This window comes from Littorina saxatilis, linkage group LG1 (genome assembly GCF_037325665.1).
Source record: "Littorina saxatilis isolate snail1 linkage group LG1, US_GU_Lsax_2.0, whole genome shotgun sequence".
Lineage (NCBI taxonomy): Eukaryota > Metazoa > Mollusca > Gastropoda > Littorinimorpha > Littorinidae > Littorina > Littorina saxatilis.
The window spans coordinates 5,379,824-5,400,722 of NC_090245.1; the positions used below are offsets into that span (position 1 = coordinate 5,379,824).

General features: G+C 43.1%; 1 protein-coding gene across 1 annotated transcript in view; it reads right to left on the reverse strand.

Moving 5' to 3' along the window:
* Positions 1-7,555: 7,555 nt before the first annotated feature.
* Positions 7,556-20,899, reverse strand: part of LOC138959940 (proton-coupled folate transporter-like) — a 13,963-nt gene continuing 619 nt past the window's right edge. The window contains exons 1-6 of the mRNA XM_070331624.1: positions 20,240-20,899; positions 18,851-19,052; positions 16,755-17,634; positions 13,216-13,299; positions 12,378-12,534; positions 7,556-8,021 (exon numbers count right to left, since the gene is read on the reverse strand). The exon at positions 20,240-20,899 is cut by the window's right edge and continues 619 nt beyond it. Of these exons, the coding sequence (XP_070187725.1) occupies positions 7,949-8,021; positions 12,378-12,534; positions 13,216-13,299; positions 16,755-17,634; positions 18,851-19,052; positions 20,240-20,478 (1,635 nt within the window). The 5' untranslated portion in view covers positions 20,479-20,899 and the 3' untranslated portion in view covers positions 7,556-7,948. The remainder of the gene's footprint in view (positions 8,022-12,377; positions 12,535-13,215; positions 13,300-16,754; positions 17,635-18,850; positions 19,053-20,239) is intronic.

Genomic DNA, 20,899 nt, shown 5'->3' on the forward strand with positions numbered 1-20,899 from the left:
AAGAATAAAAGGTGTTTTTTTTTGGAACGAACAAAATTACGAACAGAGATTGGAATAGAAAAAAGATACAAAAGGAGGAGGGGAAGAAGATGAAAGTCTCGCTCCTTCTTTTGATATTTTATTTTATTGTATTATACCTCAGTCTTTATCTTCAACCATTATTCTGATCTTTCTTTTTGTCTGATTGCCAACGGTATCTTTGAAATGAAATTTCATATGCGGCCACAAAAGAAACAAAGACAACCGCTAGAGTTTTGCAACTGATTTCATAGCCAGTACCAGAATTATTGAATATTGGTGAGTTTCTGTAGGTGTGAATCCTGTCTTTGAAAAAAAATTGATTTACTTACTTTACATTTTTTTAGTACCTTGGCTTTGCACGGCATTATGTCTATGAAATTAGTTCTCGCTTTTGGTGACATTTTTATTCAATATTGTTAAAGTTCCTACTCCCCGTATGCACGCATTCGCACGATAAAGATCCAAATCGATCAATCGCCATTCAATCAATCTATCGATCAGTCAACCATCGTATCAACCACCCATCCACCCACCAACCCACATTTCCATCCATCCACTAACCAGTCAACCAACCAACCAACCAGCCCCCTCCTACAACCAGCCCCCTATGTATTTGGAGGTATTGTTCCGCAGAACACAGGCCGAGAACGTGCGAAAACATAATTGTTCTAGCTATGTATGTCACGCACCCACGGCACGATTTCTTTGGATCTTTGCTACAAAACTGCCCGTAACACAATAGACGGTTTCTGGGAATAACTCTGCCGCTTTGATAGAGTGCCTGCACTAATGAGTAAACACGGGTAATAGTGCGAACACACGTATGTGACCACTGATTAGTAAAGGTTAGTGAAAATGGCAGCAACAAATATGGAGCTTCGACGGTGCATATAGTTGCACAGGAGCGCCTGTTAATCGACTATATTTTGTATGTGCTTTTGTTGTTGTTGATGTTCTTGAAATTCTTATTTCGATGTTTATTTTATAATCGTTGACAGGCAGGGAAGACATGTCGAAACAAGTTTCCATTTTAATATATTCATTTTAATGGACAATAGCGAGTTGTTATGGTTATTATCATTAGTTTGGAAAGAAAAGGGCGTCAAATCGAAAGTACACTGCACAGAATCGAAGCTCATGTTTCAATGTACTGATTACGAAGGCTTGCCTAAACTGTGGCAATGTTTTACAGTGCTCAGCACTTCATCAGATCATAACAACTACTTATTTCGGAACATCGTATTTTCTTAAAAACAAACAAACAAACAAACAAACAAACAAACAAACAAACAAACAAACAAACAAACAAACAAAATAGTGCTATAAAGTTTAAAGTGCGTTGCATAAAAAAAAACATCGACACTTCCGTGGTCGGTCGATTCTGAGCTATTTCCGTTTAGATTATTAGAGGTAGTATAGTGGTTTCAAGCTTTTTCTCTTGATCAAAGTCTTCGCTGACAAAAAAATAACTTCTTCCAGAAAATCAAAGAAATCTAAAGCTGAAGAACAATGGTGATTGTGCGTGACAGCAATAAACAAGTCGCGTAAGGCGAAATTACTACATTTAGTCATTGCATTGCATTGCATTGCATTGCATTGCATTGCATTGCATTGCATTGCATTTTAATGTGTTGTAAACTCCGTGAGTGGTCATCAAAGGTATCGCTCTTCCCACCAACACGAACGTGTTCACGGCCGCAGACAGTCCTGTCCTGGCTTTCATATAACTAAGGGCATCCTTTGACTTGAACACGTTTGAATAATCTATAGCTTGGTTGCATTCTGTGCAGGCAGGAGTTTTTTTGCTGAATTAATTAAGGAGATTGTCATTGGTCTCGTTTATATCAATTATTCAACAACACATGTCCTGTCAGCACACAGGAAGCAGCTAGGCTGTTCAACAACACATGTCTTGTCAGCACACAGGAAGCAGCTAGGCTGTTCAACAACACATGTCTTGTCAGCACACAGGAAGCAGCTAGGCTGTTCAACAACACATGTCCTGTCAGCATACAGGAAGCAGCTAGGCTGTTCAACAACACATGTCTTGTCAGCACACAGGAAGCAGCTAGGCTGTTCAACAACACATGTCTTGTCAGCACACAGGAAGCAGCTAGGCTGTTCAACAACACATGTCTTGTCAGCACACAGGAAGCAGCTAGGCTGTTCAACAACACATGTCCTGTCATCATACAGGAAGCAGCTAGGCTATTCAACAACACATGTCTTGTCAGCACACAGGAAGCAGCTAGGCTGTTCAACAACACATGTCTTGTCAGCATACAGGAAGCAGCTAGGCTGTTCAACAACACATGTCTTGTCAGCATACAGGAAGCAGCTAGGCTGTTCAACAACACATGTCTTGTCAGCACACAGGAAGCAGCTAGGCTGTTCAACAACACATGTCCTGTCATCATACAGGAAGCAGCTAGGCTATTCAACAACACATGTCTTGTCAGCACACAGGAAGCAGCTAGGCTGTTCAACAACACATGTCTTGTCAGCACACAGGAAGCAGCTAGGCTGTTCAACAACACATGTCCTGTCAGCATACAGGAAGCAGCTAGGCTGTTCAACAACACATGTCCTGTCAGCATACAGGAAGCAGCTAGGCTGTTCAACAACACATGTCTTGTCAGCATACAGGAAGCAGCTAGGCTGTTCAACAACACATGTCTTGTCAGCATACAGGAAGCAGCTAGGCTGTTCAACAACACATGTCTTGTCAGCATACAGGAAGCAGCTAGGCTGTTCAACAACACATGTCTTATCAGCATACAGGAAGCAGCTAGGCTGTTCAACAACACATGTCTTGTCAGCATACAGGAAGCAGCTAGGCTGTTCAACAACACATGTCTTGTCAGCATACAGGAAGCAGCTAGGCTGTTCAACAACACATGTCTTGTCAGCATACAGGAAGCAGCTAGGCTGTTCAACAACACATGTCTTTTCAGCATACAGGAAGCAGCTAGGCTGTTCAACAACACATGTCTTGTCAGCACACAGGAAACAGCTAGGCTGTGGGTGTTTGGCATGTGAGTACGTAGAAGGACCGGAAGGGAAGGGCGCAATGGTCTAGTGGATAAGACGCCTGCCTCCCATGCGGAAGGTCGCGGGTTCGAATCCCGGCTGCGTCTGGTGGGATACGGGTGGAGATTTTCCCGATCTCCCAGGTCAACCCATGTGAAGACCTGCTGGTGCCTTATCACCCTTCGTGTGTACATCCAGACCAGGTTCGTACGGAACAGATCCTGTAATCTATGTCAGAGTTCGGTGGGTTATAGAAACACGAAAATACCCAGCATGCACCCCCGAAAGCGGCGTATGGCTGCCTAAATGGCGGTGTAAAAACGGCCATACACGTACCAAACGTGGGACTTTCATCCCATGAACGCAGAAGAAGAAGTAGAAGGCAGTCTTTAACCTGCGTAAAATGTGAATAGATCTGTGGCGCTGGTGTGCGTGATCAATAACAGTAATTCAAAGTGTTATCGATGACTTCAGGCACTATTTGGATAACACAGTGTTGAGCTTATTTGAATTGAAAACAACGATGATGTTAAAGCCATAGTCCTAAACGTGAAACACACACACACACACACACACACACACACACACACACACACACACACACACACACACACACACATACACACATACACACATACACACATACACACACACACACACAAACGCACGCACGCACGCACGCACGCACGCACACACACACACACACACGTATAGACAGTGGCAGAGACCGACAGACAGACAATGCAATGAGTCGATCATATGAACAGCTTTCATTTTTATTAACACGTCACTATGCGTAAGCATGTGGTATTCTTTATTTCAAATATATCATGCAAACTCTGAAGTTTATCGAAAGTGTGGAGGAGTTAGGTTCAAAGAAGATCTTAGTAAAAATAAAACAATGATCATAAAACAATCAGGTCACGAACTCAACGTATGTTACGTGTCCCTAACATATTGACAATTAAACAAAGGTACATGACAGAGGACGTGACAATGCAAAATAAACAACCGACAGAGGAATGTACAGAGAGATAAACATACAAGGAATGAGAAACGAAGCAAACAAGCCACAAAGAATGACCAAACAATCAAATAATCAATGAAAGATGTTTTGGGCGAGCGTACGAGGTTAAAAATAAACATTTCTGAGAAAAACAGGACATGAGCAGTAAGTTCATTTAGAATATTTAAGGAAAAAGGGAGACAGTGTTGATTATTATTAAAACCATTCGTGCAATAAAAAAAAACCCAATTGCACAGTGAGGGGTAGTGTGGCTGCATGAATACACACACACACACACACACGCACGCATGCACGCACGCACGCATGCACGTACGCACGCACGCACGCACGCACACACGCACAGACACGCACGCAAGCACGCACGATCGCACGCACGCACGCACGCACGCAGACACACACACACACACACACACACACACACACACACACACACACACACACATCCATCCATCGGCCATATCTGGCAATAAACGATGCACAGCCTCAACAATAAACGTGAATATTGCTGCCTTTTAATACTATATCTCCATGTCTAATATTTACAGTCAGTAAGGTAATTATTGACAAACGAGCATCTCCATACAACGCGCAGTATAACAGGTAAAGTTCGGCCGCTTCTTAAGGGTCCCCGCAAGCATATTGCGTGGTTTCTTTCAAATAGTATTGACACACATCGGAATTAAGATTACTTGTATTAAAATGCACTTTTCAAGGTTGAATTTGTTCATATCTCTTTCGAGACTGCATAAATAACGTTAAACTCACTTATTGATTTTGTAGTTTTAAGAGCACAGTCCTTCCCCTGCATAAATAACGTTAAACTCACTTATTGATTTTGTAGTTTTAAGAGCACAGTCCTTCCCCTGCATAAATAACGTTAAACTCACTTATTGATTTTGTAGTTTCAAAAGCACAGTCCTTCCCCTGCATAAATAACGTTAAACTCACTTATTGATTTTGTAGTTTCAAAAGCACAGTCCTTCCCCTGCAAGCGACTCGACTGACCATCTCAGATCTGGCCAGGTTTTCACATGGATTAAGAACGTCCCTCTATTTGGATTCATACCAACATTCAAGATCCTGACTACGTCCTATCCAGAGTGACATGTGTTTTATGAATTATCTTTTACAAGCCACAAAATCATCAAAAAAACTATTCATCAAAAAATCATATTTTCAACAGAAAGCACCACGCGCGACTGTTGAGTTTTGGTACATGTCCAGGTGGTGGGATGGTCTTAACCCTTGGGGGGGGGGGGGGGGGGGGTACTTAAACAACGAAATGAAACTATTGTGACAGTACAATATCAAATATACACTCTTGTCTATATAGCACAGATTTTGAAATGGCAGTTTGTTTGTTTTGTTCATGGGCTGAAACTCCCACGACTTTTACGTGTATGACCGTTTTTACCCCGTCATTTAGGCAGCCATACGCCGCTTTCGGGGGAAGTAAGCTGGGTATGTTCGTGTTTTTATAACCCACCGAACACTGCACGTAGATTACAGGATCGTTTCCGTGCGCACTTGGTCTTGTGCTTGTGTGTGCACACGAAGGAGGATAAGGCACGGGCAGGTCTGCACATTAGTTGACATGGGAGATCGGACAAATCTCCACCCTTAACCCACTAGGCGGCCGCGGCCGGGATTTCAACTCACGACCTCCCGATTAGGAGGCCGATGTCTTATCCATTAGGCCGCTGCGCCCGTCTGAAATGACAGAGCACTAGACGACCTTGCTTTCGTCGAAATCTCGCACTTTGGCTTGTTTTCTTTTCATCTACAGATAATTACTGAGTTATGCATGAATCAATGCGTAGGTGCCCAACAATATTGGCGATCAAGCTTTCCTTGAAGTCCCGAACTTCCGATTAACGTTCTGTTCATCCACAGATAGCTTCTCAGTTAAGTCAAACAATACTGAGTGAGCAACAATAAGCTGTGCTTTTACAGAAGACCCGAACTTCCGAGTAATGTACTTATAATTCACAGATAGGTTCTGAGCTACGTCAAGCAAGGCTTGTGGGCAACAATAAGCTGTGCTTTTACAGAAGACCCGAACTTCCGAGTAATGTACTTATAATTCACAGATAGGTTCTGAGTTACGTCAAGCAAGGCTAGTGGGCAACAATAAGCTGTGCTTTTACAGAAGACCCGCACTTCCGAGTAATGCACTTTTAATTCACAGATAGGTATTCCGTTAAGTCAAGCAATCCTAGGGGGCAACAGAAGGCATTGATTTCACGGAAGTCCCCTACTATGGACGTGTTTACTTTTAGTCCACAGATAGGTACTCCGGTTAGTCTCAATGCTAAGGTAGCGACAATAGGCCGTGATAAAAGAACCACGAGGTGATGAAGAATACTCAATACATGCGTGGGTGAAGCCCAAAGACGAAAGATATGCAGGATTAGTGTGCTTGAAGCCGAGCATTGATTAGGCCAAACTAAAATATATGTTGGTTTAGGGTAACGTGACCAAACAAGATAGGTCGGCTTTTTAATTTTTATTTTTTTTCAAATTTAGTCGATTTTAAAGGAGGTTACTTCCCTTAGTCTCGATATGGTTCGAAAATGTGCCAACATTTAATTTTTTTTTTAATGAAAAGAAGTTTTAGGGTCGGCGGGAAAAAATAGGGTCGGTCGGGTTAACCTAAACCAACATATATTTTTATTTGGCCTTAGGTGAAGTCACAAGCAGATCATCTTACTTGTAGAAAAAACTTGTGGTCAAAAGTATTTCTAACAGTGGCCTTGTCTCTTGTATCTTACTCTTATAAATAATTATAAAACTTTGCAAACAAAATAATAAAATCCAAAATCACATTTACGTTAACATTGTTCATACAACCAAACAAAATAAATTCTGTAAAAAGAATATTTGCGCGGTACATAGTACGTACATCTTCCAAATCAGTCAAAAATTTCCGACTAAGCGGGCAATACCAAATTTTCATTTTTGCAAAAGGCACAAAGGGGGCTGTCAAGAATCTTTTGAACAAAAAACCGACTCGAGTTTTAGAGTAGTTTTGAATTGATTGAAGAACACGCTGTTGGAGCGTTGAAGTGCAGCGAAAATGACGTGAGAGAAATGGACTTTTTAAAGCGCTTTTATCTTAAATGTCACACTTGACTATGTTGTTTGTAGGCCTGACTCGCATTCTTGTCGAAGAACTTGTGTACTGACACATCCATGAAAAGGGAACACACACACACACACACACGCACGCACGCATTAGCACACACACACGCACAAGCACACACACACAAACACACACACACACTCATAGACAGACGGACAGACAGACAGACAGAAAAACAGTCAGGCAGACAGACAGACACACCCACCCACACACACTCTCACACCCACTCACACAGACCAACAGACACATACAGGCAGACAGACAGACAGACAGACAGACAGATACACACACACACACACGCAAGCACATACACCCACACCCACACCCACACACACACACACACACACACACAAGCTTGCGCAAATCTGTAATGGTTTAAATTGTCGTTTACATAGTAAGCATTACAAGTGCAAAACTTGAAAAAAGTGCATTTAGATATGACTAGGTCATCATTCTATGAGCTATGCAAACCCATTTCCATAGAAGACATTGATCTAAAAACCCATGGATTTGTTTTGAGATCAATGGATGTGCCCGTCGCGATATAACCTTGAATGGTTGAAAACGACGATCAACACCAAATAAAGAAAGAAATGGATGTGCAGAACGGAAGGGACTTGATGCAGCACTTAGACAAGTCGCTGCTGGCTTTTGTTGTTTGACATGACAAGGAGTCATTCTTGATTGACATGGCAAAGAGTTATTGTTCGTTGAGAGCTTTGAACTCCTTATGAGGGGCCTTGGATTGTCCCCGTGTATGTCCTGCAGTTGTCGGACCGTCTGATGACGACGATGTACGCTCTGCAACATATAAATCCAAAAACAAATTTACTGCTATTGTTCCAAAATTCAGAATAAACAAGTCGCGTAAGGCGAAAATACAATATTTAGTCAAGTAGCTGTCGAACACACAGAATGAAACTGAACGCAACGCAACGCAGCAAGACCGTATACTCGTAGCATCGTCACTCCACCGACCGTGGCAAAGGCAGTGCCCGTGGAATTGACAAGAAGAGCGGGGTATTCGTTGGTTGCGCTGAGAAGGATAGCACGCTTTTCTGTACCTCTCTTCGTTATATTTAGTCAAGTTTTGACTAAATATTTTAACATCGAGGCGGAATCGAAACGAGGGTCGGGGTGTATGTGCGTGTGTGTGTGCGTGTGTGTGTGTGTGTGTCTGTGTGTGTGTCTGTGTGTGTGTGTAGAGCGATTCAGACTAAACTACTGGACCGATCTTTATGAAATTTGACATGAGAGTTCCTGGGTATGAAATCCCCGAACGTTTTTTTCATGTTTTTGATAAATGTCTTTGATGACGTCATATCCGGCTTTTCGTGAAAGTTGAGGCGGCACTGTCACGCCCTCATTTTTCAACCAAATTGGTTGAAATTTTGGTCAAGTAATCTTCGACGAAGCCCGGACTTCGGTATTGCATTTCAGCTTGGTGGCTTAAAAATTAATTAATGACTTTGGTCATTAAAAATCTGAAAATTGTAAAAAAAAATAAAAATATATAAAACGATCCAAATTTACGTTCATCTTATTCTCCATCATTTTCTGATTCCAAAAACATATAAATATGTTATATTCGGATTATAAACAAGCTCTGAAAATTAAATATATAAAAATTATTATCAAAATTAAATTGTCCAAATCAATTTAAAAACACTTTCATCTTATTCCTTGTCGGTTCCTGATTCCAAAAACATATAGATATGATATGTTTGGATTAAAAACACGCTCAGAAAGTTAAAACAAAGAGAGGTACAGAAAAGCGTGCTATCCTTCTTAGCGCAACTACTACCCTGCTCTTCTTGTCAATTTCACTGCCTTTGCCATGAGCGGTGGACTGACGATGCTACGAGTATACGGTCTTGCTGAAAAATGGCATTGCGTTCAGTTTCATTCTGTGAGTTCGACAGCTACTTGACTAAATATTGTATTTTCGCCTTACGCGACTTGTTTTAACTTTCTGAGCGTGTTTTTAATCCAAACATATCATATCTATATGTTTTTGGAATCAGGAACCAACAAGGAATAAGATGAAAGTGTTTTTGAATTGATTTCGAAAAAAAAATTTGATAATAATTTTTATATATTTAATTTTCAGAGCTTGTTTTTAATCCGAATATAACATATTTATATGTTTTTGGAATCAGCAAATGATGGAGAATAAGATAAACGTAAATTTGGATCGTTTTATAAATTGTTATTTTTTTTTACAATTTTCAGATTTTTAATGACCAAAGTCATTAATTAATTTTTAAGCCACCAAGCTGAAATGCAATACCGAAGTCCGGGCTTCGTCGAAGATTACTTGACCAAAATTTCAACCAATTTGGTTGAAAAATGAGGGCGTGACAGTGCCGCCTCAACTTTCACGAAAAGCCGGATATGACGTCATCAAAGACATTTATCAAAAACATGAAAAAAACCTTCGGGGATTTCATACCCAGGAACTCTCATGTCAAATTTCATAAAGATCGGTCCAATAGTTTAGTCTGAATCGCTCTACACACACACACACACACACACACAGACATACACACAGACACACGCACATACACCACGACCCTCGTTTCGATTCCCCCTCGATGTTAAAATATTTAGTCAAAACTTGACTAAATATAAAAACAAGTCGCGTAAGGCGAAAATACAATATTTAGTCAAGTAGCTGTCGAACTCACAGAATGAAACTGAACGCAATGCCATTTTTCAGCAAGACCATATATTCGTAGCATCGTCAGTCCACCGCTCATGGCAAAGGCAGTGAAATTGACAAGAAGAGCGGGATAGTAGTTGCGCTAAGAAGGATAGCACGTTTTTCTGTACCTCTCTTTGTTTTAACTTTCTGAGCGTGTTTTTAATCCAAACATATCATATCTATATGTTTTTGGAATCAGGAACCGACAAGGAATAAGATGAAAGTGTTTTTAAATTGATTTGGACAATTTAATTTTGATAATAATTTTTATATATTTAATTTTCAGAGCTTGTTTTTAATCCGAATATAACATATTTATATGTTTTTGGAATCAGCAAATGATGGAAAATAAGATAAACGTAAATTTGGATCGTTTTATAAATTTTTATATTTTTTTTACAATTTTCAGATTTTTAATGACCAAAGTCATTAATTAATTTTTAAGCCACCAAACTGAAATGCAATACCGAAGTCCGGGCTTCGTCGAAGATTACTTGACCAAAATTTCAACCAATTTGGTTGAAAAATGAGGGCGTGACAGTGCCGCCTCAACTTTCACGAAAAGCCGGATATGACGTCATCAAAGACATTTATCAAAAAAATGAAAAAAACCTTCGGGGATTTCATACCCAGGAACTCTCATGTCAAATTTCATAAAGATCGGTCCAGTAGTTTAGTCTGAATCGCTCTACACACACACACAGACACACACACGCACGCACATACACCACGACCCTCGTTTCGATTCCCCCTCGATGTTAAAATATTTAGTCAAAACTTGACTAAATATAACAAGAGTACGTCGACCCAGTATGTCGAGTGGTCTTTTCAGTAGACAGACAAACGCTCATGATACAAATAATAAACTTATCTCAAAATCGTCGATGAATCTCGCTTGCAAGATGACGGATTTCTTTTAATCATTTGTATCCTAAGTGTTTGTGTGTGTGTCTACTTTACAGACCAGTGGGTCGACGTACTGTAAATGTCACGTTTTGTTTTGTCAATAATGACATGTTCCAATAACCTACCTTTCTTGTTTTTTGATTCGGCAACATATACTCGCACAGATGATTTGAATGAATATGATAATAATAATAGTACTGGGTTTTTGTCTAGCGCAAATCCTAGTATAGTTCAAAGCGCCTTAGTAGTATTGCAAAATAGAACACCAGATTGACATATACACAGTCAGACAGATCGACAGACAGACGCGAAATAACACAGAGAGAAAAAGAGGTGAGAGAAAAAAGATGACACCATCGGTCTCTCTCCGTCTACCCTGCTCTCCAAACCCACCCTTAAACTCACATCCTTAACCCTGTAACCTTAGTTAAAAACAAGTCGCGTAAGGCGAAAATACAATATTTAGTCAAGTAGCTGTCGAACTCACAGAATGAAACTGAACGCAATGCCATTTTTCAGCAAGACCGTATACTCGTAGCATCGTCAGTCCACCGCTCATGGCAAAGGCAGTGAAATTGACAAGAAGAGCGGGCTAGTAGTTGCGCTAAGAAGGATAGCACGCTTTTCTGTACCTCTCTTTGTTTTAACTTTCTGAGCGTGTTTTTAATCCAAACATATCATATCTATATGTTTTTGGAATCAGGAACCGACAAGGAATAAGATGAAAGTGTTTTTAAATTGATTTGGACAATTTAATTTTGATAATAATTTTTATATATTTAATTTTCAGAGCTTGTTTATAATCCGAATATAACATATTTATATGTTTTTGGAATCAGCAAATAATGGAGAATAAGATAAACGTAAATTTAGATCGTTTTCTACATTTTTATTTTTTTTTACAATTTTCAGATTTTTAATGACCAAAGTCATTAATTAATTTTTAAGCCACCAAGCTGAAATGCAATAGCGAAGTCCGGGCTTCGTCGAAGATTACTTGACCAAAATTTCAACCAATTTGGTTGAAAAATGAGGGCGTGACAGTGCCGCCTCAACTTTCACGAAAAGCCGGATATGACGTCATCAAAGACATTTATCAAAAACATGAAAAAAACCTTCGGGGATTTCATACCCAGGAACTCTCATGTCAAATTTCATAAAGATCGGTCCAGTAGTTTAGTCTGAATCGCTCTACACACACACACACACACACACAGACACACACACACACGCACATACACCACGACCCTCGTTTCGATTCCCCCTCGATGTTAAAATATTTAGTCAAAACTTGACTAAATATAAAAATATATTTTGCCTTGCCTTGCCTTGCCTCTACTCCTAATACAGGAAATGATAAAGCCCAAATCCTACTCAGACCAAGTTTACATTATGATAACTGACCTTAGAAAAGCACCAGTGATAAATGTTCGGGAGTAAGCGACACCGGAAATATGCAAAGCAGTGGAATGGTCGTTGAAATCAATTCAGAAAAAAAAATCTCCCACTCAACACCGCGCAATATACTGTAAAGGGACGCTACTCACACCATAAGCAGGGCGCCAAGGGCGGCAATCGCACTGGTGAGAAAGAAGGTGGCGCCCCTGAAGACGGTGACTGTAGCGGAGTACACGTTGTTGAAGATGAGTCCGCCCAGCACCATGCACGCCGTCTCCAGCACGCTAAGACCCGCGAACAGCGAACCTAAGGAAACGTACCAAATTATCAGGCTTCACTCTGAATTAAACGGTTCCACTTTTGAACACACTTTCTATTACAAGTTTTGAACACACTTTCTATTACAAGTTTTGAACACACTTTCTATGACCAGTGTTGAACACAACCTAAATGCACACATGTCCCAAAAGATGAAGCTGGTCCCCTCCCCTACCAGCAGCTGTGGACAAGAGGAACAGACCACTGAACACATCCTCCAGCGATGCACCATCCTTGAGAGTCTGAGAAAAACCGTGTGGCCAACTGCTGTCTCCCTCCACTGCAAGCTGTACGGAGGAAAGGAAGACCTGGAGAAGACGGCATCATTCGTCTCGCTGTCCGGGCTGACAATATAACTAGTGTGATCGACAACAAGAAGAAGAATACAACCTATTAAAGTTATATATCATGTTGATACCAGACAGACAGACAGACAGACAGACAGACAGACAGAGACAGAGACAGAGACACACACACACACACACACACACGCACGCATGCACGCACGTACGCACGCACGCACGCAGGCATGCACACACACGCATGCACATACACACACACATACACACACACACACACTGGCACACACTCACGCACCCCCCCCCACACACACATACTCCAAGATAGTGCTTGTGGTCTAGGAACACCATGGTCATTAAATAAACTGACCCTGTTTTCCAGGCGGGGCTCGCTGCGACATGATCGACTTGACCACAATAGAGGCCAGGGACGCTAGGAGGCCCACTGCTGGCGCTGAAAGAAGAATGGAACAAGTCACACTGGATTTTATGTGTGAACCACGAAGATAGTACCGTAAAATCCCTAGCAAACGCCCAGTATCTAGCAAACGCCCATCCCCCACTTTTGGCCAAAAGTTATGTAGAGGGGTCACTACCTAGCAAACGCCCACCCCGTTTTTTTTTTACAAATTTGCTTTAAGACAGTCGGCCTCCTATTTGTGGACAATGTTCGATGGTTCGCCTTTTTTTTTTGGGGGGGGGGGGGTGGGAGGAATAAAGACCTACAGCGCAAGGCGATAAAATTGGCAGGTGCTTTTAATGTGCAAGGCTTTGTAGCATCAGACATGTGGCTCAAGCGCTGGAAACTGCGCCACACGGTTTCTTCTCGACGAGGAACCACTGCCGGCCAAAGGGTCCCTGCCGACTTCGAATATCAACTTCTTCAATTCCGTCGAAATATTCTGCGACTTCGTCATCGCCATGACTGCTATTTGTCCAATATAATGAACATGGACCACACGATGATTCGGGTCGGTTTCACCAAACCTTTTAAAGATGACATCAGAGACAGCTGGGTTGAGTGGATGAGAGAAGCAAGACCACCGACAGCTGCTGGCAACCTCAAGCAGCCTAGAATGCAAGACGTCATCAACTGGGTCAGCAAGGCGTGGGAGAACATACGACCTGAATTTCAAACGCCATGGACGGTTCCTAAGATGATAACACTTGAGTGGTTTCCAGATGAAATCGGCGCTATCCTGCCTCGCGAAGAAGCTGAGAGTGGAGACGAAAGTGAAGACGATGATTTTGACTTCGAAGGACTAGAATGAGCCCAGTATCATCAACCCTACCAGATCCCCAAACAAGAGAAGAAACTGTGTTTGTGCTGACGTTATTCTGAGAATTAGAAGAATCAAGGTCACTTGTGTTCTTCTTTTTTTTTTCTATCACAGATTTTTGATCTTTATTTGTGTAAACAAACGGTGTGTTTATTATTCATTAAAATTGCATAAATCACTTGGTTGTATCACTTTTTTTCTCTCGTGAAAATGTGATGACACTTTATCTTGCAAAGGGGTGTATACCTAGCAAACGTCCACCCCCTACTTTTACTCGAAATCTGTGCGGAGGGGGGGGGGGGGTGGGCGTTTGTTAGGGATTTTACGGTATACCGAAGGCGCCATTTTTGACGATTTGAACCTTAAAAAGTTCAAGGGACATTCGCTGAACTGTATTTAAGAAACACCTGCAATGGTTTGCTCAAAACCGTTCCGAATCTATGCCAAACAATTAAATTTTAATCAGCGAGCAGGTTGTATCGCCCAGCTCTCAGCTCTCCGATGGATGAGGGAGGACTCCGAGGATGTAACCAAGGAAGCTGCTGCTCGTACAGACAGGAGCACTGGCATCAAGGAGGTGCCGGTTCAAGTCAACGCGCTGACGGCGGAAGCAGCAGAGTTGTTGGCTGACTTGAACCAGCGCTTGCCTGTCGTCCCCAAAGCTGCCCCAGGGAAGTGGCTACCGACTTCAAGGTCAAGGCCACGCTGTTGGGTTTGTGGTCGGAACGGCCATTTGCAGAGCCAGTGTCCAGCCAACCAGAAAGTGCGTCGGCAGCCTTGGTCATGGAGACAACCCAGCGAGCCATGTGTTAGTCAGATTTCAGCAACCGTCAAGCATCCTCTATATGAGCAAGGCAGCCAGACTGAGGAAGTTGCGGTTCCCGAGGGCAAGTCGTCGTCTGAGCTTGAGCCCATCGTTGGAATGCTTGAGAAACGACTACAGAAGGAGATCAAGATCAAACAACGCCTCCAGGCTGACCAACTCCAGATGAAGCAGGAACTACACACCCTGCGGGAGAAACTAACATCTCTACCTACTGTGGAGATTCCTGTTGTGCAGACATGTGAGTCTGCGAGTGGTCCTCTCCCTGTATCCCCTGTCCCAGTTTCTGGCAGTCCTCCCATTCGCCCTCCCCGGAAAACGCGTCCTAAGGTTGTGGCGAAAACCATATTGGCGTTAGTGTGAGGTAGTGTGTAACGACAAAGAGTGAGACGTGCTTTGCTAAGAGACGATTTAGATTGTGAGTATGCCTCAAGAACTGATCAAGGACATGTCTCTATCGGTACTATCTGGACCCAAGACTGGTGTGTTTTCTTGTTATTTGGATAATTATTTAGTCATTGACTTTTGTATTTGGAAGTTTTGTATGAATGCGTCTTGTGACCGTGCGTAACTATGCTATTATTGTACTGATATTTCGTATTGCAATTTTTTTGACTGAACATTTGTCTTTGTTCTGTGTGGTTGAGGTACTTTTTAGCGTTGAACTTGCGAGGACGCAGTTTGGTAAAGAGCTGCGGGATGTATGACAGGACCAGTCACCAATTCTAGAGTACAGTTTTGTCATTGTTCAGTCTAGTGTTTGTAGTTCATGTTGCCGATCGCTTTATGTTTTGTGTAATGCCATTATCTGTTATAAGTTAAATGTTGAGATGCACATGTCCAGTCACCGGTAGATCCTTTACAGCTCAGCTGGCAGGTGGTCAGTTAAGTTGCGTAACTCTTATGACCGACCCGGGGTAGCCGCCGATAACACGTGCGTGTGGTAATGTTGATGCGCTCAGATCAAAGTCTCGTTAAGAGGGTGTGAATTTTTTAAATTTGATAGGGAGAAGCGTGTCAGCTGCGGTTGGAAGGTCTTAATCCCTTACCCCCCCCCCGCCCCCCTCCTTCTTCTTGTCTTTAACCAATGGAATGGTTTGTTGTCTTAGAATGTTGTGTTGCTAATAGTTACTAGGATTTTGATTGGATGTTTGTGACTCCAGCTAAAGTTTGATTATGTATGTACATGCTAGGGTGAAAAAGAGAACTCTGAAAGACGCGAGAGAGAGAGGACGTATTTTGTTGTGTGCTCCACTAGTCAACTTGACACTGCTTCTGGTATCGTTAAAATAAAAGTCACGTTACTGCAACCCCTGACATGGCGTCTCTATTCTATGCTTCCTGCCTGAGCACCCCACCACCTTCACTACTTCACCCCATCACACATTCGTCAAAGCAGATTAAGACCGTTGGATTGAGGAAGTCAAACCTACAGTCTAGCTTACGTATGCAAATTTCGTGCCATACAGTGCTAAAACGCTTCGCTTATCAGAAACAAACACAATGTTTGTTGGAGAATATTACGGTCTGTAATGACTACCAAACACAGCATTCAGATTTGAAAAACAGAACGCTCAAACACTTAGACCTTCCCCGTGTGTGTTGTCATCTATTTAACACCCAAAACGAACTCTGTAGCTTTCAGCTCAATTTCAAATCTGTATCTCTAGGAATAGCGCATGAAATACTTAGGGTAGAAAGGTAGGACGAAAATTATGACTCGTGCAAGGTCTCAAGGGAGGGTCCACACACAAACAAACCAACCAACCAGCCAGCCAGCCAACCAACCAAACAAACAAAACTCACTCAGGTACATCATCCAGTCGCGGTCAGCAAGCCCCATGATGACGAAGCCGCACGCCATGGACAGAAATCCCAGCACCCCCACCCACTCCTCCCTGACCACCGCACTCAGGCCTCTCAGTGCCGCCAAGCTGACGAACTTCTGCAGCAGACCCCGCACTGTGTTGTACGTGCCGATCTTCTTGGCCTCCCAGCAGAACGGGGCGTTCATCACGTACAGCATGTCGATGGTCCCCAGGCCAAGCTCGGGCAGCACGGAGAAGAAGAAGACGACGATTCCAAGAATGTATTCGGGTCGTCTGTCTGTGGGGTTCCACTGGCCTTCTACTGCAGGTTCTACGCTTTCGTTCGAGCCGGCTAGTCGAGACTGGTTGTTCATGATGTCGTGGATGTCTCGCTGGTGACGAGACTCATGGACCGAGACAGCGCTGGTGGTAGTTTCAGAAGTCAGGCCGGGTTCTGCTGAAACCGACTTTGAGAAGTAGAACCCGAAGACGCTCTTCACCGCTTGCCAAGGCGTCGGCCACTGCCTGTCTGAACCTGGCCCCAGCACCTCAGGGTTAGTCTCTTCGATACACACGGCAGTGATGATGAGGGTAAGAAGTACTAACCCGCTCACGGCCAGGAAGGGATAGGAAAAGCCAACGAGCTGGATGAAGTAGCCACCGCCCAGTGAACCAGCCACCATAGCCACAGCCGCCGCGGCACCGGCGAGCCCTATGGCCAGGGTCCTTGCACGCGAAGCAGGCGTGTTGTCTGCCGTGTAGGAGTTGACCGCCAGCGTGATGGTGAACGTGCCCCCTATGAAGGCGTTCAGCACGAACCCCACGAACAGCCAGTTGAGGTCAAGGTCGAAGAAGGCCACTGCTGTTGTTACACAGGCCTTTGAGACGAAATATTGACACATGTAATCATTTGTTACATGAACGCAATATCAACGTCACTCGCAAAAACGAAGATTTTCTGAATAGTTTGTGTGTGTGTGTGTGTGTGATTTAGTGTGTTTTATTTATAATTATTTCATGTAAAGCGCATAGAACATGGAACTCTGTGGTTCACGCTATATAAGCTATCATTATCATTTTCACTATATTTTTAGCAAACTTGATCTGTTTTATGATTTTTGTGAGGCATATAGTGTTTAAAAAATGACACATTTGAGAAGTGACAAAGACCGACAGCTTATAAACAATGAACAATGAACAATTTCTTGCGACTGTACGTTTCAGCAGCGGTTACTGAACACCTCTCCACTTTGACACATACCAACATCAACATCTTGCCTGCGTCCTGTGCAGAGTGAGACATTGTTAATGGATTAACTTTACAGATTACAAACGGTGTCCATTAAAAAATGGATTTTTTCGAAAATGCCCGCTCTGTACTGAGGGCACCTAGACTGTTGACTTACGGCATATGACCAAATGGAGGGATGGTCTGTACTGAGGGCACCTAGACTGTTGACTTACGGCATATGACCAAATGGAGGGATGGTCTGTACTGAGGGCACCTAGACTGTTGACTTACGGCATATGACCAAATGGAGGGATGGTCTCACCCTATGTAAAGCATGTCCAGATCTGAGTTAGTGAGTCCAATCGTTTGAACGGGAAGGACTGTGCCTTGAAACGTTCTACTTTGTTTGTTTGTTTGCTTAACGCCCAGCCGACCACGAAGGGCCATATCAGGGCGGTAACGTTCTACTGATAAAGTAGCAATTCTTGTCATTTGCTTATTCAACAACCAGTTTGAATGGGGGACGGGTAGCTCAGCTGGTAGAGCACTGCACTTGTCATCCTAAGGTCTCAGGTTCGAATACCGGCAGGGACGGACACGGGTCAACTTTATGTAAAGACTCAGAGACGGTATCCATGTCCCACCCCCGTATCACCACAGGGGCACGTAAAAAAAATTGGTAATTCTGCCATAAGTGCAGGTGGCTAAACCTAAACACGCACACACCTTGGTAGCGCGACTCTTGTTGCTGCTAGCTTTCCACTGGGAAGAAGTGACAGCATTCCTAGCATTAGGATAATAGAGTCAATGAAATGAAATGAAATTGCTTATTGACCTCTGTACCAGCAGCAGCTATTCCTCACCCGACAGAAGAGGCCCGTGATGGAGAAGAAGAAGAGGAAGCGACGACCCAGGCGGTCGCTGTTGGCCCCGATGAGGACAGTGGTGAACAGCGAGGGCAGGTTGATGGAGAGGCCCAGGTATAGCAGCTTGCTTGACACCAGAGCCTGCACTTTGTTGGCCTTGGCGAGCTCTGGGCTGGACGCGTTCTTGGAGCACGGCTGCCTGTAATGATACATTATTGTGTGTAAACCAGAGACCGCACCCTTAGGGCTCGACGCGTTCTTGGAGCAGGGCTGTCTGTTATGATGAAATACTGCGCGTAAACCAGAGACTGAGCTTTGTGAAATCAGAGGGCAGATTAATGGTGAGGCCCAGGTATAGCAGCTTGGTTGACAACAGAGACTGCACCTTGTTGGCCTTGGCGATCATGAACGCGTTCTTGGAACACGGCTGTCTGTAATGAGACATGTATATATAGAACGTAAACGCTGTATGTGAACCAGGATCTGAACTTTGTGAAATCAGAAGGCAGGTTGATGCAGAGGCCTAAGTGTATCAGGTTGGTTCACACCAGAGACTAAACCTTCCCGGCTTTGTCGTGCTGTGGGCTGGATGCAATCTTGGAACAGGGCTGTCTGTAATGATAAAACAATTTAAGTCTTTACTTAAATTTGGTTATGACCTGGTTCGGCTGACACCTCCGTAAGACAATCGGAAAAGATAATTTGGTCGCTTTTCTGTAGAAAGTCAAACCTACGATAATTCAAGGGAGTTAAATCTCCCAACTTCCTTTTCCGTCTTGAACGCAGCGCGATAAGACGTGTTTTTCGCGGAAGAAAATAAAACATTGTTTGTAAACCAGAGACTGCACCTTATTGGTCTTCATGGCTGGTTTAGTTCTTGGAGAAGTGCGTTTCTGTGATTCTCACAGACACCAACCCATACACCTAACCAACCACACACACAAGCACATTATACACCCCCACAGCCATATCCTCACCCACATACTCTCTCTGTCTGTCTGTCTGTCTGGTTGTCTGGCAGGCTGGCTCTCTCGCCTCTCTCTCTCTCTCTTACTCTCTTTCTCTCTCTCCCTTTTCTCTCTCCCTCTCTCTGTCTATCTGTGTGTCTGTCTGCCTGTCTGTCTGTCTGTCTGTCTGTCTGTCTCCCTCAGTCTCTCGAGTCTCTCTCCATCTCTCTCTCTCTCTCTCTCTCTCTCTCTCTCTCTCTCTCTCTCTCTCTCTCTCTCTCTCTCTCTCTCTCTCTCTCTCTCTCTCTCTCTCTCTCTCTCTCTCGGATCCTCTAACATACTCTTTATACATGCCGGACTGGGTAAGCTAGTCGTTCATTTTTAAACAGCCGTTTTGCAGTATAATTATAATTAATGCAACATAAGAAAACTGACTTACCTGACAGGGGAAGAGAAATTGGACCCATACAGCTGTGAAGAAATCCTGGCGTACAGGTACTGAGTTAAATCCATCACGAACATGATCTCACTGATAGCCACGAGGCCCAGAATCGTGTTCGCCACAATAAGATTACGAATGTTCCGCTTCGAAATCCCATGGTTTCTTGTGACGTCATTAGATGGAACGTCAGGAAGTCCGCGCAGCAAGGGTTGTATTTCTTCTTTATCTGACGTCATGTTTGAGAAACTCTGATATGGAGGTCACTGTATGGTGTTTTTTTATGCAAATTCTCGAGACAGACTGAAGAGTCCAAGAATCAAAGAGGTTTAACGACGAAGATGCAAACAGTTTGAAAAACAGTTTGCATTTTGACTAGTCTGCATAACGGCTGAATGATTACAAAATCAGAGCACACAGTAGCTGAAACGACTAAAGTGCCGACAGTGTTTGCAGTTAGCTTTGAAGGACGATAGTTTATTAACATACGGAGAGCTGAAATTTTAAACCTTAGACGCACACACCAGACTATGTAACGGCTTAGTGATAACAATATCAGAGCACACAATAACTGAAACGACTGTTCAAGTGCCTTTACTTTATGCCGTTCGTTTTTTTGATGGTGTATAATCGTACGGAGAGCTCCAACTTAAACCTTAC